This window comes from Gracilinanus agilis, chromosome 5 (assembly GCF_016433145.1).
Source record: "Gracilinanus agilis isolate LMUSP501 chromosome 5, AgileGrace, whole genome shotgun sequence".
Lineage (NCBI taxonomy): Eukaryota > Metazoa > Chordata > Mammalia > Didelphimorphia > Didelphidae > Gracilinanus > Gracilinanus agilis.
The window spans coordinates 51927633-51945909 of record NC_058134.1 but is presented as its reverse complement, the minus strand read 5'-3'; the positions used below and the strand labels follow the sequence as shown (position 1 = coordinate 51945909).

The window sequence follows — 18277 nt, the reverse complement described above, 5'->3', positions numbered from 1 at the left end:
TCTGGGCAAATCACTTAACCCGCACTGCCCAGCCCTTACTGCTCTTCTACCTTGAAACTTCTATGACCAAAGACAAGAGTTTTTTTAAAATCTCTTCTTTTAAAAAAATATGAGGGAAAAGAGCTCGAGTTCTGGAGTTGGAGGTTCTGGGGTCAAATTCCACCTACTACTCTTGGACAAATGATTCCCACTTCTCTTAGGCCAAGGTTTTTTTTTCCTCTCTATAAAACGCTGGATGGGGACAATTCCTCCCAATAAGGTCTCTAGGTGTAGCCCACACGTGCCCGAGTCACGCATGCGCAGTGAAGCAATGACCTCTGTGCCCCCCCAGCTGCACGTGCGCAGTGAGCGCAGGGCTTGTGCGTCTCTCCCTCTCCATCCACACCACTTCAAGTAAACCCCGAAGATGCACATGCGCGGAGGCCTCCACGCGTTTGTTTCTCTTAGGGCCCGCCCTCAGCAGCTCGCGCAGCCCAGGGAACGTGCCGGATTAGTTCTGTGGGTCCCTAGGGCTTCCGTAGGAGCCTAGCTTTCCCCTAGGCCCCGCCCCTTCATGCCCCACCCCCTAGCAACGCGCGCGGCTTGTGTTGGTAACGCCGGGTGCCCACGCCTCTGCCGCTTGTAGGTGGACTGTGGCGGCTGCGGTGGCGGCTGCGGCGGCGGAGGCCACTCTATGGAGAAGCCCCTGCTGCCCCTACGGCTGCGGCCCGCCCCTCGTCCCCCTGAGGCGTATTGACCTCAACCATGCTGTCAGCCACGACTTCTGCCCAGCCCAGTAGGGAATCGAGGGTCATGAGCCGGTCCCAGAAATCCAGCCTGGGCGTGCCCACGCCGGACCGCCTCACGCCCTCCCGGACCCCGGACACCCTCAGCGTCAGCCGGCCCAAGTCCAGCGCCAGCACCGTCAGCAGCCGCCACATCCCCTTGGTCAGGCTCAAGGCAGTCACCGACACGGACTTGGGGTTAGCCCAGGTGAGGCAGGGCGGGGGGCTGTGGAAGAAGCTACGCGACGTAAACACCTATCATCTTCGTTGTTATTGTAGCATCCATTTTGGTCCTTAACTATCCAAGAAATCATTCCCCTTTTGCAGATTAAAGAACAGGCTGAAATGAAAAGATGTGTGCACCTGCATACAAGTAGTAAGAGTCTGGGGCTGGATTTGAACCCAGATTTTCATCCTTCCGGGTCAGCACATGGTCCACTAGACACCAGGTAGTCATTGTGAGTAGAAGCACTCACCTCTAAATGCTTCACAGATGGCCCTGGCCAGCTGGAAAGCCTATGGCACCTTTTCCACAATCGTGACTCAAAAGGGCAAAACTGTTAATTTCCTAACTTTTAAATTTATTATTTATTTAAAACCTTACCTTTCGCCTGAGAATCAGTACAGCTTACAGGTTCCAAGGCTGAAGAGTGGCAAGGGCCAAGCAATGGGGGTTAAGTGACTTGCCCAGGGTTTCACAGCTAGGAAGCTCTGAGGTCAAATTTGAACCCTGGACCTGCCTCTAAATCCACTGTACTGCCCAGTTGCCCCTAGGACATAACTTTTTTTGTGTGTCATAGCCCTTCCCTTTTCTACCACTTTGACATCTTAGTGAAGTCTATGAACTCTTCTCAGAGCAAGGTTTTGTTGTCTACATTCATTATTAAGGGAAATACAACATTTCAGTTAGAGTTAAATGAAAATTAAAAGTGCAGGAGTTTTTTACTTTTCAAGTTCACAGACTGTGTGAAATCCATCCAAGAAGCTCCCTTTTTAAGGGTTCTGTGGGCCCCAAGTTAATAATGCTTGAAACAGAAGCTAAGTGTGGGAGTTTGTATGTCTTGCCTGAAGAGCTAAGTCTTTGTCATACAATCAGTGTGAAGAGCAAGACAAAAACCTCTCTTAGCTTCAATTCCTTATTTGAAAATTTGGATAATAATATCATCTGTCTCATGAAATAATAAAGCACTATACAAATATCAGTTGCTTCTACTACTATTAATCTTTCTGTTTAGCTTAAGACTCTAAATTACACAGAAGTGTGGCAAGGAAACTCCTTACTCTCATTGATGAAATCACAGACCAGTTCTAAGATCTTAGAGAAATGCAACCAAATTCTGTACTTACTGCTTTTGTATAAGGAGGGCAAAGAGAATAGATTCCATCCAACTAGACCATGATTATACTCTTCAGATCTTTTGAGAAGATTCAGAAGGGTTGGAATCTTTGCCTGGGTGCTGCTGCTCATTTGGTTCCTTGTTTCTCTTCCTATGTCTTAAAACTTGAAACTGCTCTAAAGCAAAGAAGAGAATAGAAGCAATAAAAGTAGGGGACCACTAAAGTAATCTGCTGAAAATCACTTTATAGGGGAAAAGCTGACCTGATTAGGTAGAACTTTTCTGTATGGCCCTTTACATACTGTTTTGAAATGTTCTTTATCCACTGATCTTCCTCCAACTAAACTTTTGACTACTAGAAGATAGGGAGCTGAGGAATATAATTAAAACCCTGGAAAGTTTGCATCTTTTAATCTTTTCTAACAAGCCTCTCTTTGATTCTTAATAACATAGATCTATGGATCATGAAGCAGTTTTTTTTTCTTGGACTACAAATTCAGCTAATTGCTTCAAATTAATATGTGAGAGTAATTCCACTTTAGAACTCTTCATTATCACTGATTTAAACTTTTTTTTTCCCTGAAAGTACAGGCCTATCAATTTCTCAGTATCCCTCATCATATATTCCCAAACCCTAAATTCTTTGGGGAATCCATGCCCTGCACCCTCACCCTGGCACTATGGAGTTACTGTGAAAACTCCCAGTGAGATTTCTTCAGTCTCAAGATGCGTCAGGAGCTCCATATTCTATCTCCTCATCATGAAGCCCCAGAGAGAGTTGAAGGTAGACCAGGGACATCCTTCTACTTTAGAGACAGGCTTACTGTATGCCACAGAGCAATCTGTAGTCGATACTTTTTTTTTACATGTGGAAGAGTCAGCATCATGGGAATTTGGCCTAGATTGTATAGATATCCCAACCCAATGGGGATAGAAGCTTTGATGGCACAGAATTTTCCATTCCCAATGCAGTAGGGAATCTGTGCTCCTTCCTCATACTAGGCAGGGGAGGGGAGTGGTATGGCCTGCCTAGGCCAAAACTGTAAAGTAAATGACTTTAGTCATTGATGACTCATCTTCACTCCTTCGCTGCAGAAGGGAAAGGAAAAGACGACTGCAGGAAGATGGTAATATTTAAATGGGATATACTCTGGCTTGTTATTGATCAGGTGAAAGAGATTGATGAGAAGCCAGAGAGAGAACTTTTTCTGATTGGGTTATCTTCCAACTATCTTCAGATCATACCACATAGACTCCTCAATCTGCTCTGCCTATGCCCCTGGCCAGTCCTGATATTGAGGAGTCATCTGAGATTCTGTGCTGCATAGGCAGTCTTCTAGCATACTTTGGGTTCTAAAATTAGAGCAATTTATGAGATACCTGAGAGCATTCCCTTATTACTCCAAAGAGTAAGTGCCTTTGACAGAACAGTCCCTGGATTAGGATTTAGATTTGGACACTTAAACCTTTCCATTCAGTGAATTCCTTGTGCTGGGCTGGCAGTCAGCCTAGTTACTAGAAGTTTGATTTTTGGCTACAAGTCCTTTTATGTAGTCCTCAAATATTGCTTCTATTAATGCTGTCCTTATTTAATTCTTTTTGCCAGATCTGCAGTTGAGAGAACTAGTTTGCCTCAGTTTCCTCATCCATAAAATGGGGTTAATAACCATACCTAACTCATAGGATTGTTTTAGGGATCAAATGAGATCATAATTGTAAAGTGTTTTCCACAGTACCTGGCACATAGTAAGCACTCTATAAATATCATTATTATTATCTATTCCTATGGTTCCGGAGTCATAGTCTATGTCATCAGGAGTCTGCCCTGAGTTTTAGGAGACTTGCAGAGGTGCCAAGGTTGGTGAATGTGAGCATACCTGAGTCTGAGCCAATTCATAAACAGGTACTGCTCACTTTATTCCATCTTGTTGCTGGTCTTCTCCCTTACTACCTGGCAGTGTACATTTTGTGAGCATTCAGATAAAATCTTTGTTTATCTTTTTTTTACCTCTTACTTTCTGTCTTGGAATCCATAATTAAGTGGGTAGCTAGGTGATTCAGTGGATTGAGAACCAGGCCTAGAAATGGGAGGTCCTGGCTTCAAATGTGACCACAGTTACTTCCCAGCTATGTGACAGGGCAGTCACTTAAGCCCCATTGCCTAGCCCTAGTTCTTCTGGAACCAATACATAGTATTCTATTCATTCTTAGATTGAAGGTAAAGGTTTAAAAAAAAAGAATCTATAACTTAACTATGTTTTCCAAGGCAGAAGAGCAATAAGGGCTAGGCAATTAAGTGACTTGCCCAGGGTCACACAGCTAGGAATTGTCTGAGGCCAAATGGAACGCATATCCTCTTATCTCTAGGCCTAGTTCTCTATCCATTGAGCCACTTGCCTGCTCCCAAAAGTATTTTTCAAAAAAATGATATTCTAAGAATCTGAAGGCTTATCTGCTATCCCTTGTTATATCACCACTAATAATTAATGGAAATAAAGTCTGCTTGAACTTCTTTTACTACCTATTAAAATTATTATTATGCCTACAGCCTTACCTAATTATGTAGGTGGTATGATGATTTATAAGTTAAAGTTTCTCAAAAAATATTTTTCCTTTTATATGTATTTTGGTTGTCAAAGACTATAAAAATCTCAAAATCTTGGTATGCTAATGGTTCTCATCTTGATAGCTATTTTTAAACAAAATTTCCTTTATGTGATATATTAGCATGCTGACAAAATGTTAAGGTCATTTGATAGGTAATAAATAAGACAAATTTCAAATCTAATAAGTAATAAAAGATGAAATAAAACTGAGAATAGTGAGAACCACCAAAGAGATGATCAAGAATATTATAGAGGAGCATCTCTGTCCAAGTATGAGTTGGAATAGGTGTCCAGCAATGTCCCTTCCTGTTCAGAAATTGTGAAAGATTTTATTCTGTGAAAGATAGATTAACTGGTATAATGAGAACCTTTGGGAAGGACAGGAATAAAAAGATCAAAGAGCTTATGTCAGATAAGAATAGAGGTGTGAAACACTTTTAAACTAAAAAAATTGTATTTAAAGAGAGCATGGATTATAGATGACACCGTCTTTAAAGCTAAATATAGAATATAGTTCCCAATCTCCTCATTTCTAGTGTGAGAGGTATGTGTCCAAGCCCTATCAATAATTTACAGTAGCAGTTCTCAAAAATGTGGTTCAGAAATTCCTGGAGGTCCCTGAAACCCTTTCAGAGAGTTTGCCAGGTCAAAAACTATTTTCATAAGAGTACTAAGACATTTTAATTTCCAATATGGTATATAGCAATATATATTACCCAAAAAAAACAAATACTCTTTGGGAATAAGGGGTCTTTTACATTTTTTTTTTAAGATGCTAGATGGCTCAGTGGATCAAGAGCCAGGACTAGAAATCAGAAGTCCTAGGTTCAAATGTGGCTTTAGACACTTCCCCATTGCCTGCCCTTTACTCCTCTTCTATCTTGAAACTGTGCAGAGAGAAAATAATTAATTTGTTCTTCTCAGATTGGGATTCCATTAAAGAAGAAAATTTGTTTAGGAGTTCAGAATAACATCTCAAGGACATTTTGTTATTGCCATAGGCCCAATGGGTGGAGAGATTTCTTATCTCAAAGAAAGCAAACCAATAGGCTATCCTACCTCCTTATCTGACCTTTAGAAGTCAGAAGAGTCCCTCCTGAAGGCACAGCTACCCCTTCATAATCTCCTCCCTGCCTGGTGGAACTCAGGGGGATTGGGGGTGCTCATGCTCTGTATCTTTTTGCTTTCTGATTGGGTAGTCTTTCATGCCTAGATTGTAAGTTTGGCCCTAGATCACAGGTATTGAACAGAGTGGGTGGGAGTTTGCGTCAGGAATCTATACAATGCTCGTTTCTGCACCCATGCATTGGGCATCACCATGAGGGCATGACTCCTCTTGAGAAAGATTAAACCTTGCCTCTGCTCACTTAAGCGGTCTCTATTTCTTTAAGCCGTATGTCTCATCCAAAACCAATACGCATTATTGATTCTAAGCTGGAAGGTAAGGGTTGGAGGGTTGTATAAGTGTAAAAGTATCCTTGACACCAAAAGGTTTGAAAACTGCAGGTCTAGGTAAGCATATCATGTCTTCTCTACATCCCTATAGGGCACCCTGCTTATCTGTGCATACTACTGAGGGCTCAAGGAAATTGGAACTTCATCTAGGATAGTAGGAAGTCAGTGTCCTGGGATGAGAGTTGGTTCCCAAACAGATCATTTGTAGGCCTCTGTCTGATACATCATACTCTTGAAACTCATCATTTTCCATTAATTGGGGCAAAACAGGAAAGACGAGGTGGTGAAGCCAATTCTTTTGCCAGCCAAGGATAGCTTCTTGGTAGTTCAGCTTACCCAGGACCTGTCCTCAGTTTTCTCCACAAACTCAGTCAATAAGCATTTATCTTTAAATATTTACTATGTGCTAGGCACAGGAGCATATACTAACTATTCAGCATGTCCCATAGAAGATAAGGTATACCTCCCCAAGACATGGTCTAGGTCCAGGACACACACACAAGTCATTGTAGCAACGAGAGATCAGAGAACCAGTCACTCTAAGAGTGAAACTTCTACATGAATCAGATTCTACAAATATATGCCCTTAACTTACCCATCCAGAATCTTTTCCAAAGATTAAACTAGTAATATGGCACTTGCTGGCTTTTCAGAGCTAATCATCTCAGTGACCCTAAACCTAACTTGAACCTAAAGTTAACTCAATAATAAAACCAAATTAAGTGTTTATTTCAAACTTACAAAATTATTAAGTTGTCTAAATTATATTCCTCACATTAAGGTGCTTGATGATAATTTTTTTTTAAATCTAAAAAACTTTGGAAGTAGGTCAAAGATGAGATAAATGTGAAACTGGCTGAGGATGTCAGCATTACAAAGACACATGACAGGGCAGCTAGGTGACTCAGTGGATAGAGAGCCAGGTTTGGAGATGTAAAGACCTGGATTCAAATTATGGTTTCAGATAATTCCTACCTATGTGATCCTGGGCAAATCACTTGGCCCCAGTTGCCTAGCCCTACCACTCTTCTGTCTTAGAACTGATACTCAGTATTGATTCTAAGCCAGAAGATAATAGTTTAAAAAAAAGAAATACATGAGAAGAGTGTCAACAGGAAATATAACTGCCCTTCCTAAATGGACCAAGCCTAAAGTCTCAGCCATTGACATTGACCCCTCCCTATCCCTATTGTGAACATTCTGGTAGAGCAGGGATAGAGCACCCAGCCTAGGGTCAGGAAGACCTGAGTTCACACTCTGCCTCAGACGCTTACAGCTGTGTGACACTGGGCAAGTCACTTAACCCTATTTGCCTCAGTTTTCTCATCTGTCAAATGAACACAGGAGAAAGAAAGAGCACTCTAGTATGTTTATCATGAAAATATCAAATAAGGTCATGGAGAGTTAGACATGTTTGAAATGAATGAACAACTGACTTCCTCTGATACTTCCCACCTCTGGCTATTCTATCTCTTCAGCTGATCTGCCTCATTAGTATTTGCATTTGCTCTATATTCCTAACCTCTGCCTTCATTTGAACTGCTTAGTTTGTTCCTTCCTCTTTCCATCAAACTGGGGAGAGAGAGTGAGAGAATAGACCCAATGATATAAAATTTTAAGACTTGGAAAAATCAGATATTTTGACCAACAAAGGAGTTTTTGCTCCATAATACAATTAACCTACAGATTGTATCATGTCAGCTTTCCATCCTCTTACACTGTCTCTTAGGAATGAAACACATTTTGAAAATTAATCCAAACAACAAATATTTATTGAACAGTGACATGTGGAGTAATTATGTTACGTGTTTCATGTTTCATTAAAGATAAAAAAGCCTTGTCTTTAATGAACTTTATTAAAGATTTTTATAGTCAAGCACAGGTCTTTCTAGTGAAATTAAAACATCTAATATGATCTGCTGATAAATGGCACTTTATAATTTTTATAACTGTAGCAAACTAAGAGAGGTATGTTTTGCAGGGCGTGCAGTTCAAGGCCATGGATCTTAATGGCATCATCAAACTGCTTGAAGAAGGTGGCAAAGTGAGTATCCCCAAAGAAAATTTTATCACATCAGAAAATGTTGTAGTATAGAGGATTATGTCGTATTTTGCCAAACATAACTCAGATTGCTCCCTTTTTATTTAAAGGAGAAGAATTTTATCCTAAATTCAAAGGCCCTTTCAATTTGTTATATGCAAATTCAGTCAGATGCTAAATGAAGGGGGAATGGGATAGTGTGGAGAATCAGTTTAGAGTGGGGAGAGGTAGTGACTTCTGTTTTGTGAGATGGAGAAAATTAAAGCACACATGATTTTAAAGAATCAGATTCTAAAGGGAAAGCCTGCTCCCAGGAAGAATTTGGTGCCCATAGATAAAGAGTAAGTGTTAAACAAATGAGTCATTTTAGATTTTTCTGCTCCCGAATCATGATGTATTAGCAGAAGAATTATTTTGTATGATCTTTTATATTAAGTTTCATGGAAACAAAATTATTTCAGGCATAAGAATTGTTGATTACTGACTCAAAACTGAGGAACCTGGACCCCCAACTCAGAATAAAAAAGACAGAGGAGTTAGGACTCTCCTGGCTCAAACAGAGGGGTCAAGGTCTAATTAAAGCAGATCTCTGCCTCAAAATAAATAATCCAGAAGAGTCAGAGTCTATAAAATGCAGCTTTAATTGGACAGGACCAAGGATGTGTACATCGTAACACTGCAGGTATTGTCTTATCATAGTGCCCAATGCCTGTTTCAGCAGAAGGTCTTTTAAGCTAAAAACTATGAAGGGGAAAGGGGAGCACACAGAGCAGAGTAAATGACATCATGGGATTAAGTACAATAATTGGTTTTCAGAATTGAAGCTTGAGGACCAACATGATTGGCTAGTAGTTTGGTGATTGGGTGCTAGCAACAAACCCCCTTTTTCCCACAGGACTTAAGAAAAGCTCATTGTTGGAGTTCAGGAGCAACATAATGACCTAGACTCTTGGACAGCAAACCAGACACCCTTGAAGGATACTTTGGTAGCTAAAGATGACAGGCCCAACAACTTTTCTTTCACATGAAGTCCTCAAGGTTAGCAAAATTACTTGGGGCAGGAAAGCTGCCTATCATAGACCAGCTGAATTCTGAACTAAGTTCAGAAACAAAGAATCATGACTTAAGCAATCATAGGAAGTCAGCAAGAGCACAATATTGGCCCTCCACTCAGGCCTATGGTTGGTCAGGCTAAAAAGCCTCTTCTAAAACTGGGAATTCTATGGGAGAGTGGCAGGATTCATTTCCACAGAATCATCTCCTACACTGGGCATAGTCTATTTTAAAAGGGTGGTCAACCTCTCAGTGAAAAACAATTTAGATGTAAGCCATTTTTGCTAAAATTCATGCACAACCTGAAATGGCTAAAAAAATCCAGGAGTATAAATGAAAACCATGGATATTACATTTTTTTATTATTTAAATTAAAGCAGAGAAACAGTCATTTACTAAGATATCATCAGAGATTTATGTTAAAGGGAGGAAGACCCTTAAAGCTCTAGAGGGAAGGTCTCATGGGACCAAAATGATTTGCCTAGTGAGGAAGCAGTAGTACTTGCAGAGGAAATTGTTTGAGTTGATTCACATGTTAGTATAATACTAAAAATTATACGATATATATGAAAGCTGAAGTACATAACTATATGTAAATTAAATAAAAATAATCCTATGTATGTTAAATAATTTTTTCTATGAGAAAATGAACTATATATTACATTATAATCGTAGTCTATAGTTTTATAATCAGACCAAGTCTTTCTCTTTTTGCTGTGGTTTTTTTTTTTTGAGTAATTTTAGCAAACAAATTATCATGAAATTTAATGGAAAAAACTTTTAAAATAAAATCATTACCAAAAATGTCATTTAATGACTATTTTCTTAGTTGTCAGCCTTAAGCTCTATAAACTTTAAAGCACTATGTAAATAAGCTTTATTACTACTAGCCTTAATCTTAGAATTCAAATAGTGTAGCATTTTCAAATTCAAAGAAATATGCCCATAGAAAAAAATAAAATAAAGGCTGGCTGCTTTTAAATGGTAATAGTTTAATTCCAAGTTCCCTGCCACATAGAAATCATCCAGTTACTTTTCTGAATACTGTTAAAAATGATGGTCTAACTGTGGCCCCCCTATTTCAGAAATATTTTGATAGTTCAACCAGCCACTTTCTAGTAAAATGGAATATATGGAGGGGGGAATAATAATTTCTTAGAGATGGTATTAGGAAAAGAGAACAAAGAAAATATGTTCATTAAAACTCTACCGCAAATTGCCTCACATTAACTTTTGGGTCTAGAAATTCTCAGTGTGCTTTATGGATAGAGGCTTGCATTTTTAATATAATATTGTTTTAATATGTTAAATTTAGTTACATTTCTTTTTAGCATGGTTTCTTTCACAGATTTCATAAAAGAATATGAGTAGTTATTTCAAACCTACAATGTGATGAAGTTGGTAAAAAGCATTTTGTTTTATAGCGCTGTATATTTGACACAGTAGCATCTAAGGGACTGTATGGTTTTTTTTAACTGTAAGTAACAAAGAACATTTCAAATACCAAGCACAGAAGTATTACAACTTATTATTTGTTGTAGGGTGATTTAGAAGAAAGGCAACTACAGTCTATTAAGATGATGGTGCAGTGTTATCAGAATGGATTTGTATCCTTTACAAATTAATCGTTGATTTCCTTATCCAAAGATGAATCGATGATAATCAGAAAATAATTACATGATGTACTTTTATAAATGTTTTCATTTTTTTGTTCCTTAAAAAAAGAGCATAAATTAAAGAAACTAATACATTTTAAACAAGTCTTATCAATATCCATAGAATCTAAACAATCTAAGGTATCTTCTTTGTCATATAATCAGTCATTTGTTAAGCACCTACTAATTGCTAAAAACAGCTATATAAGAATTGGAGATGAGCAAAAAAGGGAAAAAAAACAGTCCCTATTTTCAAGGAGGTCACAATCTAATGGGGGAAACAACCTGCAAACAACTCTATGGAAAAGATAAATACAAGATAAATCGGAGATAATCAACCCAGGGAAGGCATTAATGTTGAGCAGGATCAGGAACGGCTTCTTGCAGAAAGTGAAGTTTTAGCTGAGACTTGAAATAAACCAGGGATGCCAAGAGGGAGAGACGAGGAGGAAGAGAGTTTCAGGCACAGGGGAACAATGGAAATGCCCCAAATTGAGAGATGGAGCATCCTATGTGAGGAACATCAAGGAGGCCAGTGTCTCTTTACGATTTCCTGAATCACTGAGTATGTAGAAGGGAGTAAAGTGTAAGATGATTACAAAAGGTAGGAGGGGGACAGACTCTGAAGGGCTTTGAACTCCAAAAGGAGTATGTGATCCTAGAGATGCACAGGAAGTCACCAGAATTTATCCAATAGAGAGTTGATGTGGCCAGACCTTTGATTTAGGAAGGTCCATTTAATAGCTGATTGGAAAACGAGCTAGAGTAAGGAGAGAATTGAGTCAGGGTGGCCAAACAGTTGGCTGTTGTCATAATACATGTGTGAGGTGATGCGGGCCTGCACCAAGATGATGGCAGTGTTGGAGGAAAGAGAGGAGGGGGCTGTATAAGAGATGTAATGAAGGTAAAATTGACAGCACTTGGATGAGTGTGAAGAGAGAGTGAAGAGTGTAAAATGGTGCTAGGTATTCATGTGGGGGAATTTGAGGTTCTAGGCATCTCTACTTTATAATGAGGAGTGGTTCATTCTTTGCCACCAGCTAGTTATATATGTTATATTATTATATGAATATATAATATATGTATATGATATATAAATATTATAGTTACATAATTTGTGGCAAGTAGCCTCCTCAGTGGGCCTGTTTTCTTGTCTGTGAAATGAAATCTGTGAAATAATTGACTTAAGTAATTTATAAACTTTCTTCAGCTCTCAAAAAAATAAAATAAAATAAAATTCAGTGATACTTGTCTATATACAAGTATGATTTTTATAATAAAAGAGTAGGCTTCTTTTAAATTCGAAGGGCACGAAACACTGAATACCTAGAACACTTTTAGCTTGAAAAGGTATAAGATTTTTCATCTGGCTCCAGCCTGCCTTTACAGGCTCATTTTCATATTCCTCTCCTTCATGTATGCCTGTTGTTTATTCCTTTTCCTAGTCCTTGGTTGTCCCCCATGGAGCACACTGCCTCTTCCCTTCTTAGCTCACTTCAAGGCTTAGCTATAGAAAGAAGCCCTTCCTGATCCCCCCAGATGTACTCTCTCCTCCTCAAATTATCTTGTGCACAGTTACACACGTTTGTATTATATCAGCAGAATGTAAACTTCTTAATGGCAGGACTCATTTTTTGTTTTATCTTCATATCTCTAATGCCTACTATGTATGTGCTTAATAAATGCTTGTTAGGGGCAGCTGGGTGGCTCAGTGGATAGAGAGCCAGACCTGGAGATGGGATGCACTAGATTCAAATCTGGCCTTAGACACTTCCTAGCTGTGTGACCCTGGACAAGTCTCTTAACCTCCATTGCCTAGCCCTTACCGTTCTTCTGCCCAGGAACCTATACCTAGATTGATCCCAAGACAGAACGTTAAGGGTTTAAAAAGAATAAATGTTCGTTAGGTGAATGAATGAATGAAAAAAAAGTTGCGACATCACAATTAATTTAAACCTTGACTGTAAGGTAGTCATTTAAATTAATTTTAATAAAGTAAATATATTTTAAAAAGATAATTAGGACTTAGGCCCTGCGTTACCTTGTTTCCTAATCTTGGCTGTCTGTGTATGTGTGTATGTGTGTGTGTGTGTGTGTGTGTGTGTGTGTGTGTGTGTGTGTGTAGAGATAGAGAGGGGTGGGTTAGGGAGGAAGAGAGAGAGAATGTCAGGAAATTCAGATGAGCCCTGAATTAGCTTTGTTTAAAAAAAAAAACTTTTGTCACTTTCACATAAATACCTCATTGAACCCAAAGGCCTGACATCACTCTTAAAATCATCTAGGTAGCTTGAAGGGCGACCTGTCTCTGACTGTTACAGGTGCCTCCCAAGGGCAGGAATGTTCTGTCACTATAAGTGCTCACCATTTCTTGAAGATATTAGGAAAGAGGTTCATACATCTATTCTGGGTTGGACCAATAACTTCTGAGGTCTCTTCTACATGTGATTCTTTGAAAAATTAAATTAGCAAAGCAGTAGGCAATAATCTAGCTGTATATCTGGGTCCAGGTGCAGAAATGAACAATTCCTAATTAAACAAGAAATTTGAAACTAAATTATATAACATGTAAATATAAGTATATATATACATATATATATTTATTCATTCGCTTGTTTATTTATTTATTCGTTCGTTCATTCATTCATTTGTTTGTTTGTTTGTTTATTTTTTTAATTTATTTTCATTTCTTCTTATTCAGTTCTACAAGCCTATTATGTGCCAGGCACTGTACTGTGTCAGGCACTCAGAATGCAAAAACAAAAAATGACAACAACCCCTACTCGCCAGAAGAGTGCATTCTCTCACCAGTGATGGCTTATCTAAAAGAATCATGTAGAATGCTTAAGGACTTCTCATCATCTTCCTGAGGCTCTTAGAACAAAAAGAGCTGTCATTCTTTTAAAAAGTGTATTTTCTTAATGAAAAATATTAAAAGCCTCTCAGGGATTTGGCCCACATATTTAAAATCATGAGTCTGTGTTCAAAACGGATTAATACTCAGCCGGCTTTTTTGGACATCGTATGTGGCATTCTGAAACTATGCCGGTAAGTTCCTTTTCCTGAGTTTTGTTTCACCTCCGCACTGTATTTTATCACATCTTATTTTTTACTGTGACAAATAGATCACACATCATGGTGCTTGGGTGAAGTAAGAAACAGCTTTCTACAACACTGAGAAAGCTTTAATTGATCCCCTGATTCCAACAGCTGGGATTCTCAGAGGCAGTCAGTCAGTTACCTGTGGTCCGTTGGTCTGAGACTTCCAACACCAAGGGATTTAACCATAAGTATTGTTAAGTGTGTTTTCTTGTTACCAATGGCTCTCAGGTGAGGTATAAACTTTAGATGAAGCCAAGGAACCATAATATCTTTAGAAAATTTTTATGGAATGACATTTTATTGGTGAGATTTAATATGTAATCTTAAGGATGACATTTTTGAAAAGTGTCTTTTTTTCTCTCCATTTAGGGGAAAAATTTATTCAGGAATTTAATAACATTTTTGATATCTTAAATTTTGTTTTAATAGATAGTCATAATTCTCATGATGAGAATGATAATTTACATAATCCTCTTTGCATCTTTCAAAATGAAATTAATTTGGCATGTATCTTGAAAGATGTGAGTAGAATTATATTGAATTTAACGTGCTTATTTTTTCTTGTTAACAATTAAGACTCTCTTTAGCTGAAAGAATAATTTCCTTCAGTGACGCCTCAATAGAAAACTAGGAACAATTGTGCTTCCTTGCTGCCACACTGTGGCAAAAGAAAGCATATGTTTAAAAAGCCATTCTCCTTTGTACACAATGCAGTATGAAATAATCTTCTTGAAGTTAGAATAAATCTTTAAATATTCATTTAGAATCAGAAATGAAGAGTCACTTTACTATTTGATGGTTATTCTAAAACTTTATGCAATCTGTACATTTAATACCTTTTTGCTATAATTAAGACAGTAACAATGAGTCCCACATTTGAAAAATGAAGATGTATATGGCATGGCTCCTTCAAAGAATTTAAAATCGGACTGAGGATTGTGCAACAAAACAATTTATTATTTATTTCATTGAATCCTCTCCATTTTAAAACCATCTACATTTGTGAGGATGTCTAAGTTTTGGAAGATCAAGTAAATGGGTTATTTTTTCCATACTAATGTTAATGACATCTTATCAACCCAATAAATGGATATAACTGATGCTTTGGGATTTCACTTTCCCTATTCTTGCATATAAATCTTCTAGTCACTCTTACCTTCTTTCTTTTACTTAATTTCTGCTATGTGGCATTTACCCCATTCAGACTGTCCTCTTTCAGGGCATATTCCATTTTTTAAAAATTTTACTTTTGACTCTGAAACAGTCAAGTTTTCCCACTTTAACCAAAAGAGTGATTTATACTGTTTTTTTTTCACTTTCCTGTTTGGTTGCAAACTATTTCATTCCAAGTCTGTTTTGCAATTTAGTTTTCCATTTAAAAAAAATGAAAAGTTGGGACAAGATGTTCCTCGTGCTTTTTATGTGTTGAATTATATATAAACATTAGAAACTTCTCAAATAATAAATGCTTATAAATACATCATAAAAACTGCAGGATTCTCCTTTTCTTGGTAAATATGTACTCTTCACTTTTCTTAGCTTATATGCCATAAATGTTAGTTCTTTATATTTTTTGTTTTTCTCTAATAGTCCTATTAATTACTGTTACAGTCCATATTTTTAACAATAGTCTAATGTTTTTCTAAGTCTTCTAAAACTCAAAACTGAACTGTTTTTAAAGACTCATATGCTAAGAATTTTAGATAGATGGCTAATGCCATGTGATTTTAATGATGGATATTTGTTTATTAACTTCAAGTTTCAAAAGATAATTCATCCATCCATTATAGAGATGAAAACCCTGTCCAGCTGATAAAGAAAAGCACATTGACCTTTAAAGAACAAACAAGGCATTGACCCATTAACCCAAAGTTTGCAATACTCCGAGGAAAAAGCTCTTGATGAGCTCCTAAATCCTAGATAATCCAGAATTTATGGTACCATATCAGATAACCCAAGGTCTCCCTGACCTTGTAGAATTACAGTAACAGTCCTTTTTAACAGATTAATTCTACCTAAGTATATTCGATAGTTAAGTAAAAGGCTTTCTTTTCCACTCTGTGCCTTCCATTCATATATCTTTATTCTTGAAGTAAACCTAGTTAATAGTCCTACAATAAAGTATGGCATTACTCCAGTTTATGGGGTTATGTAATTGTTTTCAAAATTCCAGTGCCAAAGAATAATATACTGAGCCCATTCCCTATTGACTGAAAAGGAAAGATTTTTTTACTCCCTACCTTGTAAACATTTCTAGGGTCAAGATATAGATTAAAAACTTGCTATTACAGTCTCCAATTTGTATTTCAGTTTACCATTTCTGAAAAAAAAAACATCAGATGAAGTCACCTATGCAAAAGAAATCTCAGGGGCAGTTCCACTTCTAGGTAAGTCTACGTTTCTTTAAGGTTGTACTATGAAATCAGTGGAACAAGCCTTTTTTTTTTAATAGCTAATCTTTTAAAATTAGAATATATTGTACTTCCAGATTGGATTCTCTTTATGTTGGCAATGCAACTTAAGATATAATGTAGGAACACACCAGTTACTGTCAAAGAGAAAATAAATAGAATGGATCTTGGCTTCTCAATGGCTTTTAATGCAACCTCATAGGACTTCTTTGGCCATTTAGAAGAACACGGCTCTTCTTGCAAGTAGGTGGGCAAAATAAACTGCTTGAAAGTTGAACTTTGATAGTAATGAGCAAAAGTTTTGATATCGATTTACCAAAGGCATGAGGCATGAGGACCTTTTTTTTTTTATTCAATGCCATTATTAGTGACCCAGACTATAGACTCAAGAATAGAAGTTTAGAGTTTTATTAATTGGGTTTTTAATCTTTAATTATTTTTATTAATTGATTGATTTTAAATTAATTGATGCTGTACCCCAGTGGAAATGGAGAATTTCAGAGTTGGAAGGAATAGTCTTACCTATCTAATCCAACTAATATCTGAAAAGGAGTTCCTTTTGCAGCATGCCCAACCAGTGGTCATCCAGCATTTTTTGAAGGGCTCTACTGATGAGGGATCCCACTGCCCCCTGAAGCAGCCCATTCATTTTGGGGTAGCTCCCAGTGTCAGTCCTAAATTGTTTCTGCGCATAATCCAACCGTCTCTTCACTTAGGACAAACAGAACAAATTTTAGCTCTCCTATCTGTGACAGCCCTTCAAATACTGGAATACAACTACTAGGTCCTCCTCCTTTCCCCTCAAGTCTACTGATCTCCAGATTCACCATTCCCACAATCTTCAGTCAGTCCAGAATTCAGTACAGCACAGGTCTGGCCCTGAGGCTCCTCTTCCTGATAAACTCTAGAATTCCCCATTGCCTCTGGGAGCAAACACAATCTCTTCTAGATTGCATTTACAAGGCCTTCACAGCCTGGTCTCCACCTCCATCAATATATATTATTTCCTTTCCCACACGCTCCAGTTTTGTCAGGCTGGCCTTGCTATTCTACACATACAGCCTTGCATCTCCCACCTCTCTGCCTTTGTCTGGGCTGTCCTCCATGGCTAGGATTCACTGTCTCCTCACTTCTGGCTCTTAGAATCTCTTTCTTCCTTCAGATTTTACTTTAGCACAAGCACCACCTTCTACATGAAACCTTTATTGAAACCCTTTGCTGCTAGGGCCTTCCTCTCCAAAATCATCTTAGACTGATTCAGTATGTGTTGGTAAGAAGCAGTCTTGTAGAGCAGCTGGTTGGCTCAGTGGGTAGAGTGCCAGACCTAGAGATGAGGTCTTGGGTTCCAATCTGGCCCTAGATACTTCCTAGGTGTGTGACCCTGGGCAAGTCACTTCACCCCCAGTGCCTAGTCCTTACCACTCTTCTGCTTTGGAACAGATACTTAGATTCAATTTTGAGACAGAAGAAAAAACTTTAAAAGGGGGAGGCAATGTCGAGTAATGGATAGAGAGCCACTCTCAAAGTTCAGCAGACTTGTGTTCAAGTCCTGCCTCTGTCAAGAACTGGCTGTGTGTCCCTGGACAAGTTAATTAATATCTTAGCACTCTAGGCAATATTAAGACTCTTAAAACTGTTACTAGATTGTGACCTGCTTTGGGGCAGTGTTTATTTACTAGGCTTTAGGGAGCCACTTAAGAATTTTGGACAAGACAGTGAATAATCCAACAGGGATTTAAGATTACTTTGCTTAGTGGTCTTTACTGGGTATGGATTGGAGTAGGCAGAGGAGGACTAGTGAAGGTTTTCTTTCTGCTCCCATCCTCTACTCATAGCCCAGGCCTTCAAATGATGGA

At 38.2% G+C, this 18277-nt stretch overlaps 1 protein-coding gene across 1 annotated transcript in view; it reads left to right on the top strand.

Annotated features, from left to right (window-relative positions):
* The first annotated feature begins 235 nt into the window (after positions 1 to 235).
* The window catches only part of CFAP69 (cilia and flagella associated protein 69), a 71480-nt gene continuing 53438 nt past the window's right edge, over positions 236 to 18277 (top strand). The window contains 6 exon segments of the mRNA XM_044678915.1: positions 236 to 359; positions 626 to 972; positions 8144 to 8206; positions 10798 to 10863; positions 13847 to 13956; positions 16321 to 16397. Of these exon segments, the coding sequence (XP_044534850.1) occupies positions 236 to 359; positions 626 to 972; positions 8144 to 8206; positions 10798 to 10863; positions 13847 to 13956; positions 16321 to 16397 (787 nt within the window).